The sequence below is a fragment of the Plutella xylostella genome, chromosome 27 (genome assembly GCF_932276165.1).
Source record: "Plutella xylostella chromosome 27, ilPluXylo3.1, whole genome shotgun sequence".
In the NCBI taxonomy this organism is placed as follows: domain Eukaryota; kingdom Metazoa; phylum Arthropoda; class Insecta; order Lepidoptera; family Plutellidae; genus Plutella; species Plutella xylostella.
In genome coordinates, this window is record NC_064007.1 from 7,785,435 (window position 1) to 7,811,603 (window position 26,169).

The 26,169-nt window shown below is 38.4% G+C and overlaps 1 protein-coding gene across 1 annotated transcript in view; it reads left to right on the forward strand.

Annotated features, from left to right (window-relative positions):
* Nucleotides 1-1,536: 1,536 nt before the first annotated feature.
* Nucleotides 1,537-26,169, forward strand: part of LOC105385518 (filamin-A) — a 29,753-nt gene continuing 5,120 nt past the window's right edge. The window contains exons 1-13 of the mRNA XM_038110272.2: nt 1,537-1,665; nt 8,329-8,725; nt 9,260-9,400; nt 11,362-11,531; nt 11,873-11,998; nt 12,924-13,037; nt 13,463-13,651; nt 13,948-14,050; nt 14,611-14,753; nt 15,106-15,214; nt 15,732-15,896; nt 17,286-17,525; nt 24,529-24,719. Coding sequence (XP_037966200.2) covers nt 8,476-8,725; nt 9,260-9,400; nt 11,362-11,531; nt 11,873-11,998; nt 12,924-13,037; nt 13,463-13,651; nt 13,948-14,050; nt 14,611-14,753; nt 15,106-15,214; nt 15,732-15,896; nt 17,286-17,525; nt 24,529-24,719 — 1,941 coding nt within the window. The 5' untranslated portion in view covers nt 1,537-1,665; nt 8,329-8,475. The remainder of the gene's footprint in view (nt 1,666-8,328; nt 8,726-9,259; nt 9,401-11,361; nt 11,532-11,872; nt 11,999-12,923; nt 13,038-13,462; nt 13,652-13,947; nt 14,051-14,610; nt 14,754-15,105; nt 15,215-15,731; nt 15,897-17,285; nt 17,526-24,528; nt 24,720-26,169) is intronic.

Here is a 26,169-nt window from a genome sequence, read left to right on the forward strand (position 1 = left end):
TGGCAATTTACCCTTGCGGTTTAAATAAATCCATCTAATCTATATCAATATATAATTTATTAGTGAGTAACGAGATATGGACCAATTTAATTCGTTCTCACCGGAACAGATAAGTTTGTGGCACTATAGTTCTGAAGTCAGTTAATACACGTGTCTACAGTGCCACAAACTTATTTGTTCCGGTGACAGCTCACGTAAATGTGTAATATTTCTTAATTCTATAAGATTTTAGGTTTGCCTGTAGTGATAATTTGCCCTTTCGGTTGTTAATAAGCCCATCTTATCTGTATTAATTTATTATATATTAGTAAGTAATGAGATATGGATCAATTTATCACCGGAACAGATAAGTTTGTCGCACTGTACCTTGTGAAACCACCGTTTCATTCTTTCAAAGATTGGGAGTTGGTTAGTTCGACAAAGCACAAAGGTGTAATCGCTGCCGACTTCTGAACTTTCAAGTTTGTTGAATTGTGATGTGAATATGCTTGATTATAATAAAATCATAGTGGACATTATAAATAACAGCTGATATTGATGATGACTATTTATCAATTATTATCTATTTATTTATTTATTTATTTATTACTAGCTGTTCCCGCGAGCTTCACTTCGCCTTAAAAAGTTTTCCCGCGGGAATTTCGGGATAAAAAGTAACCTGTGTTCTTTCTCAGGGTCTGGACCATATGTATACCAAATTTCATTTAAATCCGTCCAGTAGATCTGGCATGAAAGAGTAGCAGACAGACAGACACAGTGACTTTCGCATTTATAATATTAGTTAGGATTTTCGCATCAGATAGAGATTCATCATGTTTCGCTAACCTCGATTACTGAAAATAACTGGTCAAGTTTTAAACACCAATTAATAAGAACCCACCGAATTCAGTTCATCCTGACACTAATTTATTACTGAATACGAACACTTGACATCTTGTATTTTGTAAGCATTTCCACGGATTTTCTTGACGTAAGAATGTAAATTGCAGGATTTAAATAAAAGGGTTTACTCGTTAAAAGGAATAAGTATAATCAGCAGAAGATTTTTTTACAATAACCGCTGTACGCTTGTACCTAAGTGCTACCACTATAATAGACTTAAGACTTACATAGTAGAACGAGTTGTATGCAGAGGAAAAATATGTATAATTATAGTTCTGTATGTTATATAGAATTATAGTTATGTATGAATGGTGTTCTTTCCTACGTGTAATTCTGTTCTCATTAGATTTGATTACCTAGGTTCAAAATGTAAGTATCTATGTCAATCTCCAAAAAAACTTTAAATAAAAGTCGAAACTTGTAGCGAGCCATTATTAATTCGAAGACCAAGCTGCAGAACTTTGATGGCGCGGAATTCGTCCGAAATGCGAGAATTCCACGTTTAAATATGGAATATAAATTACGTTAACAGTATCAACATCAAGATATCAAAATACTCGATATATAAATGTGTATAATATTTTAAATTTAAGTTTGGAACGCCCACCGGCGGCCGCTAGTCTTGCTTCGAGCGCTTTGCCGAGCGGTGCTTCTGGAATTCCAGATTTAAAATTTGCTCTGTAACTTTTTTTCTGAGTGGCCAGTGTGATAGTGACTTAGTGATAGTTTCTGTAGAAAACAAGATTTGGTTTGTGTTGTAGCAATACGCGGATGGCGCGCGATGTATGGGATATTTCTTTGTTTTTTACACAATTTTACACTGCACATTTTTACAAATTGTTCATGAAGTGACTAAAATAGGAGATAATGTTATAAAATAATTTACTTTTACTAAAAATAAGTAGATCTTGTGGTTGTACAAAGTAAATTAAATAAAAAAATTGTGTAAATAATAGTAGTAGTCGTTAAAAAAGCCCAAAAAATATATAGAATATTACCTAATTTAGGAACGACAAAAATGTGCTTACCAAAATTCAGATGTATGTTTAATGATTTAATTACTTATAGGGGCTAGGGGGTTGCAAATAGCAATGATTCCAGTTTTATCTGGTTCAAGCATAGAAATATATTTTAAAGATTTTGATAGTTTCTCGAAAACTATAAAAGTAACAATTTCATGGATGGAACTTGAAAAACGGAAACCATTAAAACCAGATGACAAAGGAGTACGTACTACTTAGATAGATATTATAATTTTTAGATGTAGATAGTTTTTCATTAGTAGATATAATATATTATATAATTTATTATAAATAAGTTATTAAATTATGTTATATTATTGTTGGCATCTGCAAAACTGGATATGAAAGTATTGCAAGCACCACCATTACATTTTGTATTCGGGTTGAAAATTATGACGGTTAACAGGTTGTCACTATTCAGTTGAGCCACCAATACTTATTCTAAGTGACAGTACTAGGCCGTCACGGCCCATTCACACTCAGCCAGCCGTAGCTGTTACAGAAGTTAATATTATACGCATAGAGTCTGACTTCGCAATTATAGGATCCTAAGTGGGGGCACAAAATAGAGTTAATTAGGAAAACAAAATTACTTTTTGTCATATTTGACTGGCTTTTGAAAACTGACCAGATTTGAAAAGTTTCAAAGGTATTTTCCTAAACAAGCCAAACATATTTTACACATCGCATATAAATTTAATTCAGTAATCGTTTCCATATTTCAATTAATCTCTCAAAGCCAGATTAAAATTGATCAACCAGCGAATTAGGCGCCCACGCGCACGAATTAAAAAGCCGAAATAATAATTGGCTTCCACAGAATATTAAAACTCGTGTTATAATTTCTGAAGGGTTACTCTATACTGACGAAAAACGAACGAACGAGAGCTGTCGTGCAATCGGCACGTTTAATGCAACGAGATAGAGTCGTGGCTCGCGCAGCAGCGCTCTAAAACTTCGTTTTTCGTCATAGACAGTTATGAGCAATGAAAAGTTCCAGTGACAATAGCTCCAAATTACTCCTAAACGCGAAAAACTAGCTTAATTACATAACAGCGCATCGCATTAGTACCACTCAACAAGTTAACATTTTCATCAAACCCTAAATGGCGTCGTCATTTTGTATGTGGAACTTTTTCATTGCTCGTGCGTGTATATAATGATAATTAGAGGGTCCACCAACCCGTACTAATAGGCCAGCGTGGTGGACGAGGCCTAAAACCCTTCCTTCATTGGAAGGACACCCGTGCCCCAGCAGTGGGGACGTGATGGGTCGTGATGTGATGATGATCATGTGTATGTAGAGTATTGTAGAGTGACCCCGCTGGTTTGTGAGTCTGTGATGCGCGTATCGCGAGATCGTTCCAGATTCCCGAATTAACGCCATCCTCCCCGCTTACGTAAACTATACAGGATGTTGCGAGACTGACTGTCGATTTTCATTAAAATATCTATGAACTCTGCTCATTATTTCTAATTTATAATAGGTAAGTAGGCCTGATTATTTTTTGTCTTAAAAATAAGCTAAGGAAAGTTGAACATTTTGATTGCCTTTAAAGAGGTACTTGTACCAAGCATGGAAGTTACAGCTTGTTAGCATCAAGCCTTATGCAGCTTATATGTCAAAACTGTCATAATTTGTATGTATCTGATAGATGTCAGACAAATAACCAATGCTGCATATTAATCTATGGGTAGTAAGCTAGCAGGTAATGGAAAATTATCGTGCGTTTTGGTACACGCTCAAACCTAAGTGCAAGATTGTTTGACACTATTTTTAAAAAGTAACCGTAATACATAGGTATTACGTCTATGCGCACTGAAAAATGCTAGCAAAACAATGTAGGTAGCTTCTCAGTTCTCATTTGGTTGACTTTTTATAAGCTAGAGAAATACTCCTGTCGACTACAAGTTTGTCGGAAACTGTAAAACTCTAGCGGAAATTACCATGAATATTTTGACAGATAACGTTTGCAGATGACATTAGAAAACCTAAACTTTTCGTTTTCGTAAATTACCCGTACTAGGGGCTGTGTATATGTACTGCCGCCATCAGAAATATGCGAATAATGTTGGATCATTTTGTAAGTACCTTGTACAATGTACATATCGTATGAAAAACTGTTTATCATGAGTCAGCGCTACGCTCCGAGCTTCACGCAAACAAACATATAAAAACATGAATTACGTTGTTATACGCGATGTTGAAACATGAACATTGTAAATTTACACAGACGTTTATTAAAGAAAACTTGAATATCGTCTGATTTTATAACAGGTGTGTTGTTCCATACATTAAATATTACGATAAATTATCTACATTTTTAAACTTTCTTCGTTAAGATTGTATGGTTTCAATCATGATAATAATGAGATAGCAGTACCATCGCCTTCATTGGAACAGGAAAATTAATGCCTTTAAATCGAATGTTCGTCGATTTAGAGAGTAAACCCTCCTGCAGTGTATTAACTTTCCATACTTGATGTCAATGCGTTTCCATCTATCATCTGCATCAACAGATAAGCAAATTGCTTCTGAATTAAATTAATGCCAATTTCATCACGCACGCGGGATGGTACGCTATTTTCCCGCGTCTCGCGTGCATATTCCACGCGTTACAATGAATTGTTGTATGAACGCGTGCGGAGCAATCCCGCGTGCTTGATCTAATCGGCATGCTCTTCAAAAACAGTGTAAGAGAGCAGAGAGCAGAGTGCATTAAAAGAAAATACTTTAATAATTTTAATTAACATAAATTATATAAATTTTGTTGTGTAACGATTTTTTTCATTTTCTAATGGTATCTAGGTCACAAATCTAATTCTATCTACTTTGTAGTTTTATTACCGGTAAGTAAACACATCAATTACAATCTCGAACGAACTGAGCATGTTAATACATAATCATATTAATGATGCATCCACTTTTATGCAAAGCCACATCACATAGTTTTATAGTTTTTGCGGGTAACGTTAAATTAAGATGCTGATTTTATAAATAATTATCTTGTTTTTAATCCACACGCAACCAAATTTTGCTTGCATAAACTAAATGACTATTAAGCACTTAATGACGAACTGATGATTCTGTTTACCGAACGGTAAAGTAAATATTTCGACAGCTTTATCCATTTAATGTATTTTTTCGTGGTAAACAAACTAAGAACATCCTGTATAGTCGAGCCCGACAGCTGGACCGCTCTGCATCATGATATTTTACACAAAATTATAATTAAGTGAATCTATTTATTTTAAAACTACCTATTTTAAGATTACTGCGAACGTTTGTAGGTAAGGCGGATTAGATGAGCTAGTCATAAATATTACAAATGGGTTAAAAGTTGGTATAGGTATTTAACCTTACTATGACTAGAAGATTTCTTGGACAAAAATGATGTATAAAGTAATTTTGTAAGGGTTAGGCAGACAATTGTTTTAGGGTAAAACGGAACCCTTATAACCTATGGTATTCGTCACATATACAAGCAGCTAAATATTTAGGCATTTAATACACTTATGAATTCCAAAAAGCCATACAAAATATTAACGATTCGATGGAGAGAATGAATACTGCAGACAGACATATAAATGACCGCAACAATTCATCTCAATCCACATATTACACACAAAGATATCAAAGTTTCGGATACGTACAATTGACAACAATATTACGTTCTACAAATTGTTTGCCGCCGCCTGACAGTAAATAACTTTGATAAATAAAATAATTCATACGAGAGCTATTTAGTGTCACTTCAAAAGATAGGATTTATAACATGCAAGTGACGTTGTAGTTTTAGTTTTAGTCGAGAATTCGTAGCGATAAAAGTCGCGTGAAAAATGCCAGGTTAAGTCGTAAAAGTACTGAAAAACAATATGTGGGTGTAAGATCATCATAATCATCATCAATCTCTTGACTGTAATCCTGTAATTCTTACATAGTGTAGCGGCAAGCGAAACCAGTATCCGAGTGTGAATTTTAATACAAATAATAGCCCCAATTTTTAAAATATTTAATTTAAATTTTGACTTTAATATTTACTTTTTATGTTGGTTATATTCTGATGCGCTGATAAATGTACTTCAATATTGCAGACGGCGTCATTAAGCTAGCCTTTTCCGTTAAGGAGTAATTTGGTGCCTTTCCCACTGGCACCTTTTAGAGTGAGTTAACACTTTTGGAACTCCCTGAAACATACTTACCATACGATAACTTCACAGAATTATTTCAATTTATTCTACCAAAACTATTCTGCATAAAACTCAGAATTGTGTCACAAGACGATGTACCCGGAGATACATTTGTTTTTTTAATCTGCAAATTTAAATCCGTCGCGCATTTCAAAGCGTTTTTAAAACCTATATTTCATGCCTAATTACAACGACAAGTAATGAAGTCTGAAGAAATAATAGCTAGTTTCGGAACGGATGTCTAGCAGTCATAAAAGATTGTGGTTGGTGGATGACGAAAGAGACCAAAAATGCATGAAAAAATAATAATCCTAGTCTTTATAACCCTCTACCGCCGGAGCGCAACAAAGAGCGCCGCTATACTCTGTCCTCGGCCATCCTTGGGTTCTCGAGTGGAGACCAGGAACAGGCAAACGCAGCGTGGGACGCCCTCCTGCCCGCTGGACTGACGACCTTAGGCGGGTAGCCGGTAGTGGTTGGATGAGGAAGGCCGAGGACCGAGTGTTGTGGCGCTCCTTGAGAGAGGCCTATGTCCAGCAGTGGATGATGATGATGATAGTCATTCAACCACTACAGGCTACCTGTCGAAGGTTGTTGATCCAGCAGGCTGAAACCGTTTCCCTGTTCGTGAACTTGGTAATCATTCGTGGTTCATAAACGTTTACCCTGGGTTATATCTGCGAAAAGCTGATGGCATCGGTTTTCCAGCAAATATGACGTAGGGTACTATAGTTGGGTAGTAATAATAATATGTACACACAGCCCGTACTAGGCCAAGAACTGATAAATAATGATGATGAACTTAATTTAAACAACATCGAAATTCTACCTAGAGATGACGAATTCGTTTGACAAATCTCTAACTAAACTGGCAAGACAAAGGACACAAAACACATTGTAACTTTTATTAATCATCAAACATCTGACAAGCGCCACCGCGACCAGTGGCCAACAACATTTGACACTATTATCACTAGAATGTGGTTTCCAAATTTATTACAGAAGCCAGAAAATGTTAACGCATTTTTTTTGGACCATTGCCTGAACTTTAAGTACTGAAAAAGATTCAGGTTTGATGGTTTATGATCATTATGTGTCAGCAATAGTCTAGGGTATCTTGAAATTGGCCTTGAAAATATTAAATTAGTAGGAGAAAAATACTTTTTGTTCGTGAAAAACAAAAGCATAAATTTAAAGTATGCAACAGAAAAAGTTGGTTACTAGTTGCTTGTAATGCTCGTATTTTTAACAGTACTTTTAGCACAGTTTTTTTTTAACATATTGTAAAATGTATGTTTTCTTTTTTCATCTGCAGAAAATTCTTGAAATTTTTTGAAAGACAGGTAATCCTGATAAGATAATTCTTTAAGTTTCAAGTTAGAACAAGGCACAGTGTAGCTAATACCTTAAACATTTCATTTCATAAAAATGCTCAACTATCCAGAAGTTATTATCCAGCATGATCTCTAAAATGGAAGGAAGACAGAGAGCTTTCCCATACACTCCACTACACATTGAAAATATTAAAAAATATGACGTCACATTTGACCGTAAAGTTTACGACGCTCTGACGGGTTAATTATCTACATAACAGCATATTTCTGGCAAACTGCGATTAAAGGGATCTTGTACAAGAAAGCTCCAATAAAAATGCCAGACTATACAATATTTTATATGTTATTTTACATTTTAAACTTCAGAAGATCTATGATCTGTTAATACGCGTACCACAAGGCGTGGTCAAATAAAATGCAAATATTAAAATGACGGATAAATATATATCTTTCAAAGAAATTAAAGTCAACATGAATAGTATTCATATTCCCGATGACCAAGAGCATAGGGCTGCCGTAAAATAGGATTGTCGTTAAAATATATGTGAAAAATTATCGTAAATATAAACGAAATCACGTGTGGGCGGGAATCAAGCAGCTGTTGATATCATATTTTTAATCTTCGATGAATCAAAGCAAACACGGCATTGCTGCCGAAATATTGCGTAAAGAAAACTACATAGTAAGATGAGTCAGACGCACACGAAATAGGCCAAGTTTCACGTATAAATAATTATATAAGTTAACATCTTTGAGCCAAATCTCCTATAATAAATCAGTTTAGGGGTGTTCTTCCAAGATTTATACAAGATAAAACATACATCACGGCTCACCTGATCTTGATAAATTTTGAGAGACACACTCCAACGCATTTGTTTCACACTCACCTTAACCTATAGCAATCGATAATCCAGAAAGCCAATTAGAACCTAAAACCATACAACACTAAATGGACAACACAGACAAAACGCCACACTGCACAGTAAACACATCCAATATTTGACACGAGAATTCTTAAAGATAAACTGAAGAGGAAAACTAAATAAATGGCCTTTATGAGTGGGCTGTGGAACTCGATTATCGGTGGCGAAAATGAGAAGGAGGTAGACTGGCCCGAGATCACCACCGTCTACTTCGACGACTTCAAGAAATACTTCTCTGTCTCAGAGCGAGACAAACAGGAGACCCCGGTGGTCTACTCCGACGTGCACAAAATCAAGTTCAACCGAACTGGTCTCGGTTTGGAGTTCACGCCCATCACATTCTTGACTATCTACAACATTGACACTAGAAAAGGTTTGTTGTTTATGGAGTCAGGGTTCTGTTACTAGAATTTTGTTAATTATGCTCTCTTTTTCATTTTGTACTCTATCTTGTAGGTACATTTTATTACTATCTTCAGTATTGTTTTAAAAGTTAAACTGATAGATAGACAGATAGATTCATACATTTATCTTCAACTGACTTGTATATTTCCTCTTAGTTCATATTTTATGTTCCTACCCACACCCCACCCATGATTGCAAGCATGGTTCTTACTTTTCAAAGGTCTTTATTTAGATTAATGATAACAGTTACAGTACAAAATAACAAGACACTAAATCTAGCATGGTATGATGATTTATATCCGTATCACATAATGTCATGTATAATTTTATTGTGTACCTTAGTCAGTAGGCACTCCTAATGTTAAAGGTTTTAAAGGTTAACCTTTAAAACGACAAAGCACAAATCCTTCCAGAATCAAATAAATTAAATTATGATTGTATCCAATTTGCCAGCAAAAATCATTTGATACTCGTAATAAACTGAAGTCTTTTGTTATTCCAGCGGAAGTAAAGATGCCCAGCGGTAGCGTCGACAAGCCAGTCATCGAGGACAACCGCGATGGTACCGTCAGCATCAAGTACGAGCCGAGGGAGGAAGGAGTCCACGAGCTCCTTGTCAAATACAATGGAGAACATGTACAAGGTAACTTATTAAGTATTTCTCGTTGATAAAGCTGCGACTAACATCTACAGAGTGTAAGCCAAAAGGGGGTCTTCCTGACTCAGGTCCTTATGAGATATACATGTTTTATACGTACAATTTTTTTTTAAATTGCCGAAACTATTTTAGTTTCGCATATAATCTGTAAGGACTTCGAGAGTAGATTACTTTTCTCAAATGTCCAGAATGACATCCTGAACCACTCCTGTTGTCTTACTATGCCACTTTTGCAACACCTGTAAAGTAATTACAGTGAGAGAAAAGGAAAAAACACTGAATTGCAACTAGTTAAAGTCACTGTTACAAATGTTGCATTCATACCAACAATCCTTTGGACACATAAACAAGTTGTGAAGTAATTCACACGTCAAAGATCCAGTTAGCTTCCCTTCATCTATTAGTTTATAGTTTTGAGAAACTGTAGTGAAAAGCTTTACATCTCCCAGAATTGTTGACAAGACACACTTTATTGCCAGATCTAAAAGCAATGCTGGAAATCTGATCGTAAAGTATGACATTCGCCGCAACTGCGCGGGTCAAAGCGAAATAGTTGTAGCGACGAAAGTAACAGAGCAATCGCAGCAAGCAAAAGATCTATTTCAGTATCTAGTCCAAATCTGCCATTTTATATTTCCTATGTCAATTCTGGAAACTCGGATTCCGCTGTAAGGTCGTCTAGGTTACACAAGTGACAGGTGCGCTGATATTTTTGGAATGCGATCTTCCACACCCTTCGTCCAATAAAGTCTGGAGTTTAATGACAATATTTTGATTCACGGATGCTAACGACGTCACGCCACATTCTGACTGGAGTTTTGTTGATTAAAAATTAGCTCCAGCCCGCAATTTGCCAGATTATTCTTGTTACATCGTTTGATTCTGGTTTGACATTGGCGCTGTTAAATGCGTAGTTCGCGTGACGCTTTTAACTAATAGTGCTGGAGGAATGAGACATTACTTTGTGCGAAATTAAAGCAGATGCCAGCCAGGTGTTGATTTATTGTGAAGTGGACGTCTAAATTATTTCATCCGTCAACTGGAGCGTCTGCGCTCGTGTATCAAACGGTGCTTACATCGAGATGATCGTTGCAATGCCTGTTTGTTACAGTTGCAAGCGTTGAAGGATTGGTATAATGGTTATGATAATCATGGCCGTTATTTTCCTGTATCATGCTGTATTCTTATTTTTCGTAATTGTTGATATCTAGTTTTTTATGAGCATGTATTAATAGAACTTATTCTCACTGATAAACACCATCATATTATGGTGAACACATTTACCTGGCGGGTAAAACTGAAAACATGTATGTTACAAAAGAATGTCTCGTCAAGATAGCACAGAGCAAAATTGACTGCCCGGAACTGCTTCAAAAGATACATCTGTCAATACCCCTTAGAAGTTTGCGTAAGTCTGTCCTCCTATATGTACCATTTGCTCGCACCAATTATAGGCAGAACTCATTTCTTCTGAGAGCATCCAGCGGTTTTAACAAGTTGTCAAATGCAAATGTTGATTTAGATTTATTTTGTAGCCAAGTAGGATTAATTAACTATAGTTTTACGGAGAGTTTTAGCTCATCTGTTTTGTTGAGCGAATAATTTGTGCGAGCTGTATTTTTGCTCAATAAGAACTTATTTCTACTTATTTTTACTAACATATGTGTGAAAACTTTTAATTGGCTATGTATTATTAATCGAAATTTCTTATGTATAATATTTAGCTGTAAGTTTTCCTATGAATAAATAAATAATAAAAAAAAAAAAAAAAAAAAAGGCACATCGACCAGATATTTTTTTAACCTGTCAAACAGATCTATCGGGCACATCCGTGAGTGCCTACATGGCTAGCTATTGCCACACACAGCGATATGTAACAATAATTTCACTGTAGACAACCACAAAAAAAATATTCGTTACCCTCACCTCCCCCTCTCTCTCTCCAGGGTCCCCCTACAAGTTCCACGTGGACTCCATCGCGTCCGGGTTCGTGACGGCGTACGGCCCCGGCCTGCAGAGCGGCGTCAGCGGCGAGCCCAGTCTCTTCAGCATCAGCACCAAGGGAGCTGGCGCCGGCGGGCTGAGCATGTCCGTTGAGGGACCTAGCAAGGCTGAGGTGAGGAAAACATATAATTACATACAAATTAAGAAAGAAAAATATGGATTTGTAGATCTGAAGAATCGATGAATATTCAGGATTATTACGCGCTATTTGCACGCATTCCTCATCTCATATTCTAAGTAATTCTCCCAGCCAAAGGTTTCCTGGAAGCGATCGCTTTTATTGTGTCATTTCCACTATATAATTATTATTTTTTGTTTTATGTATCCCACTCTACGCTTCGGCTTGGACATCAAAACCTAATTTCTTCAATAACCAGCCGCGTCTTGCAAGACTTACTACCCAATAGTTTTATATGAACCAATGACCTGATGATCATGGCCTCCTGTTTCCAGATAACATGCCATGACAACAAGGACGGCACAGTGGCAGTGCAGTACCTGCCCACGGCTCCCGGAGAGTACAAGGTCTCCGTCAGATTCGCAGACAAACACATCAAGGGCTCTCCGTACACCGCCAAGGTATGAGAGATTTTGAAGCTCTGCTTCATCAAAGTGTTATGCTCTTTTATGGCGTCCACCTATCGGTATCGGTCCAAACGGATTTTCATAAATAAATGTATGGAGAAACAGCGTCGGCAATGCCGATGGGTTGAAGAAGCATTTGTGTGAATTTCTAAACAAAGAGAAGGTGAATACGATACGTCCGTTGCGTACGATGCCGGAAGGTGGAAGCTTACTTTTAAACAGCGTTGACATAACCAGTATGGATCTGACAGATGTTTAATACAGATTGCCATCGCTGTTTATCACTGTTTATCAATTAATAGGTTGGTATATCGTTCGATAGTGGTACGGTAGTTGAAGAGTGTTGCGTAACCGATAGATGGCGTAACTAGTAGGTATTTTAAATTGGTATTAATTTCACATTCCATTAGCGGCGGTATGTCAAATAAAATGTATGAGGGTAGCTTTGCTCGGTCGGTGAAAAAAAGACTGCTCATTTTGTGAAGTAATCTTGATGGCTTAGTCAACTCTGCATATTGTGGTGAGTCTTGAACCTTAGGTTTAATTACATATAGGTTCACACTGGGTGAGTTATTAGAACGTGAACACTCTATACATATATGATTTTTTACTAAGAAGCCTTAAGATTATTTAGGTACAAATAAGGTATAGTTAGGCTAAGCTAATGCAATACAACTCGTATTTCTCAGCTTCGTCTATTCCAAAACTTGGAAAGTGTAGGATTTTTCATGTCAATACAGTACATAGGCTATCTAATAGACTGATGATGACAGTACATAGTAAAAATTTAGGTATTCTCCAACAGTAACTACAGAGAGTACCTATTTAATTTGATTCCCCTTTAAGGTATAAAATATTATGTCTTTATTATTATATTTTTGTTTCTTACTCTTTTCCCCTAAAACCTTCTTCCCTCCAGGTGACGGGCGAGGGTCGCAAGCGCAACCAGATCTCGGTGGGCTCGTGCAGCGAGGTCACGCTGCCCGGCAAGATCACCAACAACGACATCCGCAGCCTTAACGCCTCCATCCAGGTATGTTTCTGCACTATCATGGTCATCATCTTCTTTATACTATTCTATTACATGCGATTTATTAATTTGTACCAAATTGATTCCTTATATACTACAGCAGCAGACTGATGCATAGCAGCAATTTTAATTTTAATTTAATGTTTATAGTAGATCAGATTATTATTTGGGTAAAATTGTATCTACAACGTAACGTAAACGTCATAGTAACCGGTGCAGCATATTGATTTCGTTATGAGTTTTTGCATTTTACATAACTTCATTAGATTTATTTTGTGTAATGTATAAAATAAACACTACCGGTAAGTCTACAGGAGGTTTGAGGAAGAATTTCTTCATCTCACCTCCATACCAACCATTCACGTGATGATACTTATATCTCATGCTTATGAACAATAAACTATTTTCATTTCAATTTTCCATTCCAGGCGCCCTCCGGCCTCGAGGAACCCTGCTTCCTCAAGCACCTGCCGTCGGGCAACATCGGCATCAGCTTCACCCCCCGTGAGGCTGGCCAGCACACCGTGTCCGTGAAGAAGATGGGCACCCACATCCAGAACTCACCCTTCAATATTACCGTACAGGATGCTGAGGTTGGAGACGCTAAGAAGGTTCTGGTGAGTACTCTTTTGGTCTAAAGTCTTTGTGTGTTGAGGATTGTTTGGAGTGGACGATCCAGTCAGATGGGCTATTAGTCACAGGCTGCCCATTGTCAACCAACTCTATCTTGTAGAGGCTCATCCAAAAGTGGAATAGTAACTCGAAAGGAGATGACTCAGCTCGGCATTCTGAACAACTTTTGTACTACCAAAGGAAAAAGCCACGTGACCAATTAAAACCCCAGAATCTTCACACAACCACTATACATATAATATTAGAAGTTAAATCATGTAATCCTAATGATATATTTCAGGTGGCCGGCGACGCGCTGAAGGAAGGCAAGACTCACGCTGACAACACCTTCACTGTGGACACCAAGAACGCGGGTTACGGAGGACTCTCGCTGTCTATTGAAGGTCAGTAGCTGACATCTATACAGGTTCTGCCTAGATTGCGGTCAGATGACCGCGTGCTAGATAAAGCCCACACCACATATTGCTGTTACTATAAAGTGTTAAAAAAGGAGCATAACAATCCAAATATTCAGCCCCCATAAATTTACACTAAAATTCACATCACATGCCTCGCCGTAGAAAAAGAAGGTGATTAAAGATCTTGCCTAATCATCCACTGCTCGACATAAGGCCCTCTCCCAATAAGCGTCACAACACTCTATCCTCGGCCTTCCAGACCATGTTCGGAAGACATCCCAGCAGTTGGCGTTAAGATGGTCCATCCATCATCATGGGCCTTGTACGTGACATGACAGACGATTTAATTAGTGTCTCGTACAAGATTTTTCGTGGCTATACGTATAATCCTATAAGGGAGCGGCAAAGCCTTGCGCAGGATCTACAAGTGAAAGTGCAGCTAACGTCCAGCTAGAAAACTACGAAAAGGTTAACATTGTGAAAATTTTAACAACAAAAGATTGTTCATCCATTTGTATAAATCTTATCTTATCTCCTTCCCCCAGGCCCCAGCAAGGCGGAGATCCAGTGCGCAGACAGCAAGGACGGCGTGCTCGCCATCAGCTACAAGCCCACGGAGCCCGGCTACTACATCGTCAACCTCAAGTTCGCCGACCATCATGTGGAGGGGTCTCCTTTCACTGTCAAGGTAGGTAGCAGAGTTGTGACCTAACCATCAGCGGTTTTCACTGATATCCTATTGATCCTTGGTGTCGCCTGATGGAAGACAATGAAGTTACATAATAACCATGCTACTTATGTCTTATATTTCTGGATCTGGTGGTCGTCCTCAAGTTTGTAGACTACATCAGAATCGTGAAGGGTCATCCAGCACCCTTTATTATCAAGGTCATCATTATGGTCTTCTTGTGTGGGTTTCGGTGACAAACATTAGAGCTTAACAAGAGATTTTTATCGTCGTATATGACCTGTCTACTTTTTCTCTTACGCCATTTACATTTTTCACAACGAACCAATCTCATTCCCCTTTCCTCCACCAGGTGTCAGGCGAGGGCAGCAACCGGCAGCGCGAGAAGATCCAGCGGCAGCGCGAGCAGGCGCCGCTCACCGAGGTCGGCACCAACTGCAAGCTCACCTTCAAGATGCCAGGTGAGTAGTGTAGTTCCTCGTGGGGTAGACACAGAAGGTGCCTGTGTAGTCAAAGGTCTGCTACAATAATCAGAGGTTCTCGAAGAGACCATGAATTTGAGTATGTTAATTTATAAATAAAAGTTTGGATAGGTCTATTAGGACATAGAAGGGTAATTATAGCATACGAGTAATGTCTGAAACAGAAATGATTCATGTTGTGGATGAGCGTATAAAGTTCAGTGAGTTTGGCTCTACCCGAGATGTTGAAACTCTTTTTTGCGTTGTTCTATGCTATTAGTATTACCCAAGTAATCACAATCGAAGCAGTATTGATTATGTGTATAATCTGACATAACTTGTATGAATCTGACAGATTTTACTTTATTTTATTTATTTAGATGTTAGACAGATAAGCGATGCTGTTTAAGCATTGTTAATTGATAATGTGTTAGTGGTACCGTAGCTGGCTTTATGAGCCAGTTGCCAAGTTAACCCAGATTGAACCTCTGTACATTCAATGCTCTTTTTTCCCCAGGCATCACATCCTTCGACCTGGCAGCAACCGTCACCAGCCCTGGCGGAGTCTCCGAGGACGCAGAGATCCAGGAGGTGGAGGACGGGCTCTACTCCGTGCACTTCGTGCCCAAGGAGCTCGGCGTGCACACCGTGTCTGTGAAATACCGGGAGATACATATTCCTGGTGAGGCATCTTTTGTAATGAGGGTACTTTGTAAAATATAGGAAGAATCCTATATATCGTGGAGAGCAGATTTTCCACATTTAGCCTCTAAGGTAGACCAGTATAGGCGTGAAAGACCTAGGGGATGTCTAGCTATTAAGCCACCCAAGCTCATGCTAAGAAGCCAGTTAACCAGCCAAAAAACCTTGGTTACTTATGACTTCCCGGAGAGACCCCGAAGATCTGAGGGAAAGCAAGAAGTTTGACAGATGCTTGTGCCTGGAGAATAAAGTTGATTTCTCTTGAAAATCGCTGTCATATAGGGTTCGTCCTACATTTTGCAAGGTGTAGTTGGCGTGCGTGACTGTCTCCCTCTGGGCCGAGATCCAGGAAGTGGAGGACGGGCTCTACTCCGTGCACTTTGTGCCCAAGGAGCTCGGCGTGCACACCGTGTCTGTGAAGTACCGGGAGATACATATTCCTGGTAAGCCTTAATTGTCAGCTGTTAAGCTTGGCAGAACCCTATCTATCTGTCTATCGTAGCAAGCTGATTTACCGCATTGAGCCTCTTAGGGCTATTATACCCAAGCTCACGCGAGAGAGCCAGTAAACGAACTTGGTTACTTGTGACTTCCCGGAGAGACCCAGGAGATCTATGGGATGATCAGCTATTAAGCCACCCAAGCTCACGCCAGAAAGCCAGTAAGCGACATAGGTTACTTGTGACCTCCCGGAAACACCCTGAAGATCTGAGGGAGAGCCAGAAAACCGCTGTCATAGTAGGATTCTTCCTATATTTTGCAAGGTGTAGTAGGCGTGCGTGTCTGTCTCCCTCTGGGCCGAGATCCAGGAGGTGGAGGACGGGCTCTACTCCGTGCACTTCGTGCCCAAGGAGCTCGGCGTGCACACCGTGTCCGTGAAATACCGGGAGATACATATTCCTGGTGAGGCTTGTTATATAACTCACGCGAGTGTCACATTAAGAAGCTTTGTGGTACCCTGCTTGACCCCTGGGTCTTTTCGGTCAGGTGCCATGTTAACTCGCGTGGGTTGTAGCTGAAAACGTAGTTATACACTCGCATGCAATGAAAAAGTTCCACTTGCCAGTTCTTTTCCATATGTCACTGGGACTTTTTAATTGCTTTTTAGTGTACATTGTAAAATATAGGAGCTATCCTATATGACAGCGGCAGCGGCCCTTGTACAGAAACTATCCCTATCTTTTATCACACAACACGAGTCTCCAACCACTTAACCCTACACGCTTCATTCCATTAGGTTTAAAAAATACCTGGACCTGGAGAGTGAGATTTGACTCCGCAGTGGGAGTCACAATAGATCTATTAGGTCGCCAATTGGCACTGGTAGCCCTACCCATTTTTATTACTATAACCTTACCCCCTTCCACAGGCTCCCCCTTCCAGTTCACGGTAGGCCCTCTCCGCGACTCCGGCGCCCACCTGGTGAAGGCTGGAGGCACCGGGCTGGAGCGAGGCGAGGCCGGGCGGTTCAACGAGTTCAACGTGTGGACCCGAGAGGCCGGGGCTGGCCAGCTGGCCATATCCCTGGAGGGGCCTAGTAAAGCCGAGATCGACTTTAAGGACAGGAAGGATGGGTCTTGCGACGTGTCTTACAAGGTCGATGAGCCTGGTGAGTGTTTTTGTTTGTTTTTTTTTTATATTAAATTGGAAGGAAAGACAGATTATGGATCGACTTTAAAGATAAGAAAGACGGGTCGTATGAGGTGTCGTACAAGGTCTATGAGCCTGGTAAAGCCAAGTTTTTTTTTTGTTATTTAAGAAAAATAAACCCATTTTTCAATGGAGGAAACCTGTGCCCCAGCACTGAGGACGTGATGGGTTGTGATGATGAATATTCAATTAGAAAGAAACAAAGAAAATATTATAATACACGGATTCAACACATAAATAATATCTACCTAAACGTATAGAAGGAAACTAAATTGTGTGATGTATCGAAAAGGGTTTAGCATTAATCCTAATCCTAACTTAATATTATAAATGCGAAAGTAACTGTCTGTCTGTCTGTCTGTCTGTCTGTTACTCTTTCACGCCTAAACTACTGGACGGATTTGAATGAAATTTGGTATATATATATACGGTCTAGACCCTGGGAAAGAACATAGGCTACTTTTTATCCCGGAATTCCCACGGGAAAACTTTTTAAGGCGAAGCGAAGCGCGCGGGAACAGCTAGTATTTACTAAACGAAGGTAGGTACAGCGTCGTTAATAGCAATGCAAAAAAATAAAAAAATATAATTATTAATGTGCACAAAAATAAGAATAACTTTACTTTTGATTTGATAGCATTTGTGCCTTCAACTCTTCGATCATATATGATCGAAGCTTCAACTCATTACCATCAAATCCCGCAATGTGACTTGCATAAATAGATAGACCAGATAGATACATTTGAATTTGATTAGTGACTTCTTAAATAATTACTTCAAAAAGAGATAGACCAGGTATTATTATGTAGTAAGTACTTAGATATAAGGCACGCTGGGTGAAGGGTTATTATTCTGTGACATTGGGCACATGAAGTAGACTTACACCACTATGTAAGTACCCATATTGACGTAATTACTGACCTCTACAAGAACCAGAATTAAAATTAGATTTACCAGTAGGAAATATCGTTTTATTTATAAATTTTGGGGAAACCCACCTCTTCTCATCAAGGTGTTGTCAAATCAGATGATTGATGGGTTTGTTGACTGCATTTTGAACTTTTTACTTGCACTTGTTTTGTGTTATTACTTTCTATACATATCAAAACAAAGTTTAAATTAAAATAGTCCAGTTTTATTTTATCCTGGTTAGGCATATGTGAGGGGGATGTGACGAGGTAAAAAAAAGGAAAACATAATAATAAACTAAATTTTAGTAATTAATTTAACCCAAGATCTGACAATGCTTTATGGTAGCGCATTATTCGCAATTAGATTTCTCAATAAAATTAAGATTAAGTATTATGGTAGGTACTTACCTAGGTAACGAAGAGCCAGATCGTGGTAAACATAATTACCCACAATAAGCACCAAAACTAAAATCAACCCCTGAGAGTCCATCATCATCATCATCATCATATTCATCTTGACATTGGTCCTAGAGCGCCCACCTATGGGTATCGTACGTATCGGACCAAACAGTTTCTCATAAATGTATGGAGAATCGACGACGGCAATGCCGATGAAGTGAACGCACTTGTGTCACTTGTGTGAATTACTATACAAAGAATACTGGATGAATGCGATGCGTCCGTTGCGTACGATGCCAAGGCGGAGCTTTTATTTAATCTACGGCGGAAAATCACCTACAAAAGTCACCCATAAAGTTCCAAAATCCAACCACCAAGTTTACGTGAACTACGAGTGTCTGCTTCAATCTCCAAGTCAGATTACCCCCGCCCTCTGCATAGTGCAACAACAATACCACTCAAATGTACTTCATAAATAAATCGACCGACGCATTCCTTATTCGGAGTTCCCGCCCACCTCAGCCCTGGCCAATGGGGACCAGCTTGACCACGACCACGGCAAAATTTACTGCGAACCATTTTGACAGTTCGATTTTTTAAACTTTGTTTTCGTTTTTTGTAAGTGGCCAGTAAGACGCGTATTTTTTTTAATGAGTACGGATGTCGCTTCGCGGACGACCAGCCAGGAGTTACGGGCGGCGTTTTTCTTAATGAAAGTCATAATTTTCAAGCGTGCCTCAAGTCAATGTTTTATAGGTAGACTGATTTTGAGATTTCCCTCTGGAATTCCGTTGGGGTTGATTTGAAAAACTCCAAGCTAAAGGTTTATAAGTCTAATAATTGTAAGGTGTAACTGGAACTTTTTAGAAGATACTAACAGTAGCTATACCGGGCCTAAATCTATTGTCATTTCACCACCTTCTAGGCTAGGCTACTTATGTAATAAAAAGATTCGATTCATTCAAATAAAATTACATAAGGGAAAGCTTACATTTTTTTTCTCCTAAGTAACTGCAAGGAATCCTCAAAAGAAATTTCGTAGATAGTCGTAGTAGGGAAAGAAAAATTTCTTTTAGTATCCTGATTGTTTTTTTAAATTATTTAATCTCAGAATAAACATCTGAAGTTACAACCTCGCAAATGGTTTACACTTGTCGTTAGCGATTCTAAGAAGATGCTTGCGCCTTGCTCACTACTCTCGCTACAAAAACGTAGAATCCCAACTATCAACACAAAACTGCCAAAATGCTTATAATGTTATTATAATTAATCAAAAATTACAGGCAGCGCTGCCCTTGCGCGTTCCCGTCGCCTTACCGGAGTGTAGACGCGGGAAAAACGGGCATTCGAATTTCAAAAGGCGGCCGCTTAAGTCATTATTCGGAGGAATTCGGCAGAAATTTCTAATCGCAATACACTTATGAGAGATGCGGTGACAAAAAGCGGTCGCTTCTTTGTCGGGTGCGCGCGGATTTTTTATTCTGCCGAATACAATGGCCGCTGGACGGACGGCCAGCAAATTCAGTTTAGAGTCAGCATTCCGGGCCCCTGGTGTTTAGGAGTCATTTTAATTGACCTCCCGATGGTAGTAATCGGTGAAAAAAGGAGGATTGGAGAGCGGTCTCTGTGGCGCTATGATGGAATGTTGACTTTTGGACGAGTTTTTGAGCGCTTTCGTTTTCGCGGCGGAGTTTTGGCCTTCCCGAGTCGGTTGACGGTTATGCGGGCGATTGCTGAAATAAATATTGCTTGATTGTGGCTTCTGAGTAAGGAACTTATTACTAATCCACCGACTAGTAGTGCAAATTTACATTTACCTTAATCTTTCTTGTATTATGTAATATACTACGACTCATCCTGCTAATATTATAAACGTGACAGTGTGTAAGTATGGAAGTTACTCTTTCAGAGAAAAACGGCTAGATAGGCATGTAGACACCTTGGATTAACACATATGTTGTAAGCCGGAATACCCACGAGAAACCTTTGAAGCCAAAGCAAAGATCGCGGGAAACGCTAGTTCTTTATAAATGACAATATACATACATACGTTTTCAAATGTCAACAAACTTTTAACTCTTAGTAAAATTATCTTAGCCGGAAAAACTAGAAGTTTCAACATTAGGTAGCCCATAGAACTTAACCCATTGACTTAATTTTATACTGTCTCTCATCTCATCTTAAGAGAGTAGGTTGAATATGATATAGACACCCTCGGTTGGTCTACAGCAGTCGACGTCACCCCATAACCACCGCACATTTGCAAAGCTAATCTAATGATTCCGCCATCATGTTTAAATACTCATTGCGTACAGCTGACGCCATTTAATAATTCTACGTATAATTTTAAAGTAATTGTTTTGAGCACGGAACACGGAGTTTGGAGGATGAGCTCCTAATCTACATTTGCACTAATACAATAAAGAGGAAAAGATAGTGTACTTAGCATATTTAGGTTTGGCATATTTCAGTGATAACTATGTACAGTACAAAGATTTAATTTTATTTAGAAATAAATTATTATGATCTCTTATTATAATAATTGAATTCATATAAAACAGCAAAAAAAAAATAACATTCTCTTTATAGTTTGGATAATAAGGAGACCTCTTATTTCAATTATTTAGTGCATTAAATATTTGATCGCTGAATATCCATTTCCAACCTTGATTTATACATTTCTAATAGAAGAAGAATCTTACAATATTGACAGACTGATGATGAAGTACATCAGATAATTCACAAATACACTTTTTCAGGCAATCAAACGTTAATGCATTTTAGTTAAATCTTAATGAGTAGTTTCAATAGGATATGGATGTCATAACCGCTACCGGTGCTATATCAGTTGCATAATTCTATAACATTCTGTACACTAGCAACTATGGTTGTTAGTCATCGACATTATATTTGCGAACTTATTTCTCTTCTACCCACACAATTTGTTCCTAGTTAAGTACCTCTAGGTGTCATCGCGGCGGTTGCACGTTGGTGTCCACCTGCCTAGAGCTGCCACTACTAGAAATAAATAGTAATTCTATTCTAGTCATTATTATGTCTATGTATTTTTATGGTTCATAAAACTTAAACGATCGTTTCCGATTATAAAGTAATTTTAATTGAACAGTCGTAGTGTTTAGTCTTGGATACAAATCTTCAATTCTTTACATACAAAAGACACAAGCAATAAAAATAATAGGTTGGTTGTACTATCGTTAGGTAAATATGAAAGAAACATGAGAATTATTATTGACAGGAAGCTTAGATAAAACGAGAGAACGACTGTTAGTTTTTTTCGTCAAAGTCTTGGCAAGCCATAGTTTAATCGTTGCAAACAGAAAGTTCTTTTTAAATTATAAGGTTTTCATCCAATTTATTCACATAGACAACCTAACTAATTGTTTAGGGGTTACTCATACTAAGGTTCTCGATACTGGTTCACCAACCCACACTAGGCCAGCGTGCTGGACTAGGCCTAAAACCCTACCTCCATTGGAAGGAGACCCGTGCCCCAGCAGGGTTGTGATGATGATACTAAGTTTGCCCAGTTGCAGTCTTCACAGTAGTCCTTGGCCTCCCTAGTCCAGCCACTACCAGCCACCTCTACCAATTCTAACAAATCCGTATTATATGCAGGTAAGTATATCATTTACGTCACAAATACCCAAGACAGTATTCTTTCAAACGAAAAGTCCAAATAACTTAATCAAACAATACAAACTAAACATATCACTACCCCTCGTTTCCCACAAAAACTCACCGACAAATACAATAATAAATTTAGTTCGTCGCCCTAAAAACCTGACGAAAGTTCTTGAAAAACCTAATTTGAATTTTTTGGCTAAAAAAGTCACTTCACAAGATGCACGTCAGTCAGTCAGTCAGTCGGTATACATGGACTAACGAACGCACTAATATTTCTTCTCTGTATTCGCGAATGGGAGGAAATTTAAATTTTTGCAAATAATTTTAGGGTCCCGCTTGCGATACGCTAACTCTGCTGCTGTGAATGAAGATTGTTGTGTTTCTTTAATAGAAGATCAAGAACTATAAGTCATTTTATTATTTATTTGACACATTTCTTAATTACTCGATCTATAAAAGTAGGTTAGATTTTTAGGTATTTAACCTAACCCTCTGTGAAATAAATAATTTTATCTTTACCTTTGGTTAACAATGTTCTACTTAGGTATTAACCACGATATTCTAAGATTAGGATCCACATTATAGCAAATAAAATTGCATAGTTATAAATGTAATTAGTCATAAAAAAACAATAACTATTAACTATGCCTATAACTACTTGATGGCAAAGATAGGGGTAGGTATCAAAGACTGACAGCAGCTAGATACAGGAAACTACTACCGTAACTATAGACAGAACCCTTAACATTATAATGATGCTCTTTCACTTTTTCAACATAGAGTCTGATCTACCAAGGTGGGCATATTGGCTGAACGGATTTATTTGCATCCCATACGGGCTTTTTTGAAAGTTTTTTGCGGATCAAAAAGTAAAAATCTCTTTTTTTTCTTGATTCGCTTCTTTGTATACTTTGTTTTCGGAATTAGTGGTAGGCTACACCGTGGAGTTAAACCCTAGTTTTAAATAAGTTTAGTAGAGAGGGAAGTATGTACACTGACACTCATTTTTTCGTTCTTATTTTTCTATTGTTGGATTGGATTAGTGGATATTCAGATGTATTAAAGGTAGATTAGATTATAGATTTCCTTCAACCTATAGTTAAAGTAACAGGGCACTGTTACTTTAACTATAAAGATAGTGACCATAGTGACATGACCGACACAACAGGAGAGAATTATACCTTCCCAATAAGAGTTTCATATAAGCTCATAATCTATTCAAAGTTCCCTAGGTTACCCTACCTAGGTTCTAAATAAAAATAAATTGCAACACGATCCAAACATGTACAAGTACACACTTAAATCAAATCACCAGAGTCAATTAGCAAGCTACCGTATAAGCAAATGTATCGTTGTTAAACTCAAGTTAAACGAGCTTAATTTGTAGCCTAGTTGGGTGGTGGAAGCGGGCCTGCCCTGTGAACCAAATAATGATGTAGATCTGATGCAAAGTGGTAGTATTGACATGTTACGAATGTCCCAAGTTCGTTGCCCGCCACATCCTCTTTTCTTATGGACCTTGTTAAAGATAAAAACTAGGGTTTTTGCAAATGTATCAACAGCTGGAGGTCTTATATCACATATTGTTATTTTGGGTTTTGGGTGGTGACGTAACATAGGGGTTGTTTTGTAAAAATAAACCGGAAAGTCCTTAACAGAAGGCTTTTGACCTATGAGATGAATTCAATTGTGTATAGTTAGAGAGCTCGCTTGCGTTTCACTTATTTATTTCAGGGATAACAATTGATGTTAAAATTTCAGAATACAATAATTTTAAGTATGCATATTCCTGAAGCATGTTTTGCTTTACTATCACTTACAACTTATAGTAGGATAACTTAAGTAATGGGTATTCTTTCCGTTCCGTTATCCAATGGGGCCTTGATTGATTGGCTTAAAGTATTTTATAGTTAGTTTCCAATCAGTTGACATGATGGTTTGTGATCATCTATGATGAATTATAAGAGATGCCAGAATCTAAACGCTAACCCCATCGTCTACCCTCAGGTGAATACCGCATCGGGCTCAAGTTCAACGACCAGCACATCCCGGACTCCCCCTTCAAGGTGTACATCAGCCCGGCCATCGGGGACGCGCACCTGCTGGAGGTGGCCCAGTTCCCCGACAGTGCCCAGGTGGAAAAACCAGCCCAGTTCTACATCCGGCTGAACGGGGCTAAGGGGGATTTGAATGCTACGGTAAGTTAAGATATAGGAACAGTTATACAACAACAAAAACAGAACAAAGAATAATATAGAAGGTCGCTGTCCAGAGCGTCAAAAAGGCACCAGCTCAGCATTTGCTGCAGACAATATGGTCACAGCGCTTAGTCACGAGCAAGAGTGCAGTCGAGGCGTGAATGGAAGCTCTCTGAGTGACGTAGAAGCAGTAACCATGTAATAAGGAGACGAAATGACTGCCACCCTGGCATTCAGTCTGCCACCATCACCTGGAGGTGCCATCATCTCCTGGAGGTGATGGCACCATCACCTGGAGGTGCCATCATCTCCTGGAGGTGGCCCAGTTCCCCGACAGTGCCCAGGTGGAGAAGCCCGCCCAGTTCTACATCAGGCTGAACGGGGCTAAGGGGGATTTGAATGCTACGGTAAGTGTGGCGGTGGAAGCTTGAGAGTGGGGTGTGAACTGTCGAGATACCACCATTGAACATTAGCAGTTAATGATCCATAAGCAGCGACGTTCGACTGTCAAACATCTGTCAGATCCATACAAGTTACGCTAGATTTGACAAGCGAACGACGCTGCTTAAGGTTTTTTTTTTATTGATAGGTAATGTTTAGTGGTGATGGTAACACATGTCCATTTAAATGTGTTTATCATCCACAAACAAAGAGATGCAATTGCGCAGGGTATCGCAAAGGACTCTATTCTTTGTAATCATCCCACTGATTTCATTTAATAAATACCTACCTATTTAGCGAGCTAAAGTTAAGCTTTCCTTTAAAAAGAATCATTCTACAACATTTTACTTTGTTTTATAAACGGTATACTTAATTGTTTTATCGACGTTTGCGTACTTTCTTATAGCGTAAGGTAGGTGCGTATTTCAACGCTCATAACGTCTCATAACATATCTTCTACAAGAAAATAATAATAGCTGCTTCTTACAAAAACCCTCATAAAGTAAGTATAACTTTACAAGACATGTTTAATAGTGTCTCTCCAATACATATCACACAAAGCGCAATAATAGGGGCTTCTCGTCCAGTTGGGGTCAGTTGATATATGGTGGGAACACTCAGAGTGTGTCGCGAGTTATTGCCGTCGAATTGCGGATTTGTGACAGATGCGGTGTCCGAGCTTAGTAATGTAAGGGCTGATTTTTCAATAGCCAGATAACAGTTATCTGAGAAATAATTCTGATCAGTATCAGACAGCGCGACAGTTCGCGTCTGAATATTTAGTAATATTATTGAAATAAATAAGTAATGATTAACATTATTAATTAATTTGAAACCATTGATTAACTGGAGCAATTATCTTTTTACTTGTCTGTAACATATAAGTGAAAACTTGTAATTGGCTATCTGTAACTATTTTAAAATTCTTATGTAAAATAAATTAGCTGTAAGTTTTCCTATAATAAAAAATAAATAAATAAATAAAATAGTAGTAGTATTAGACAGTGAC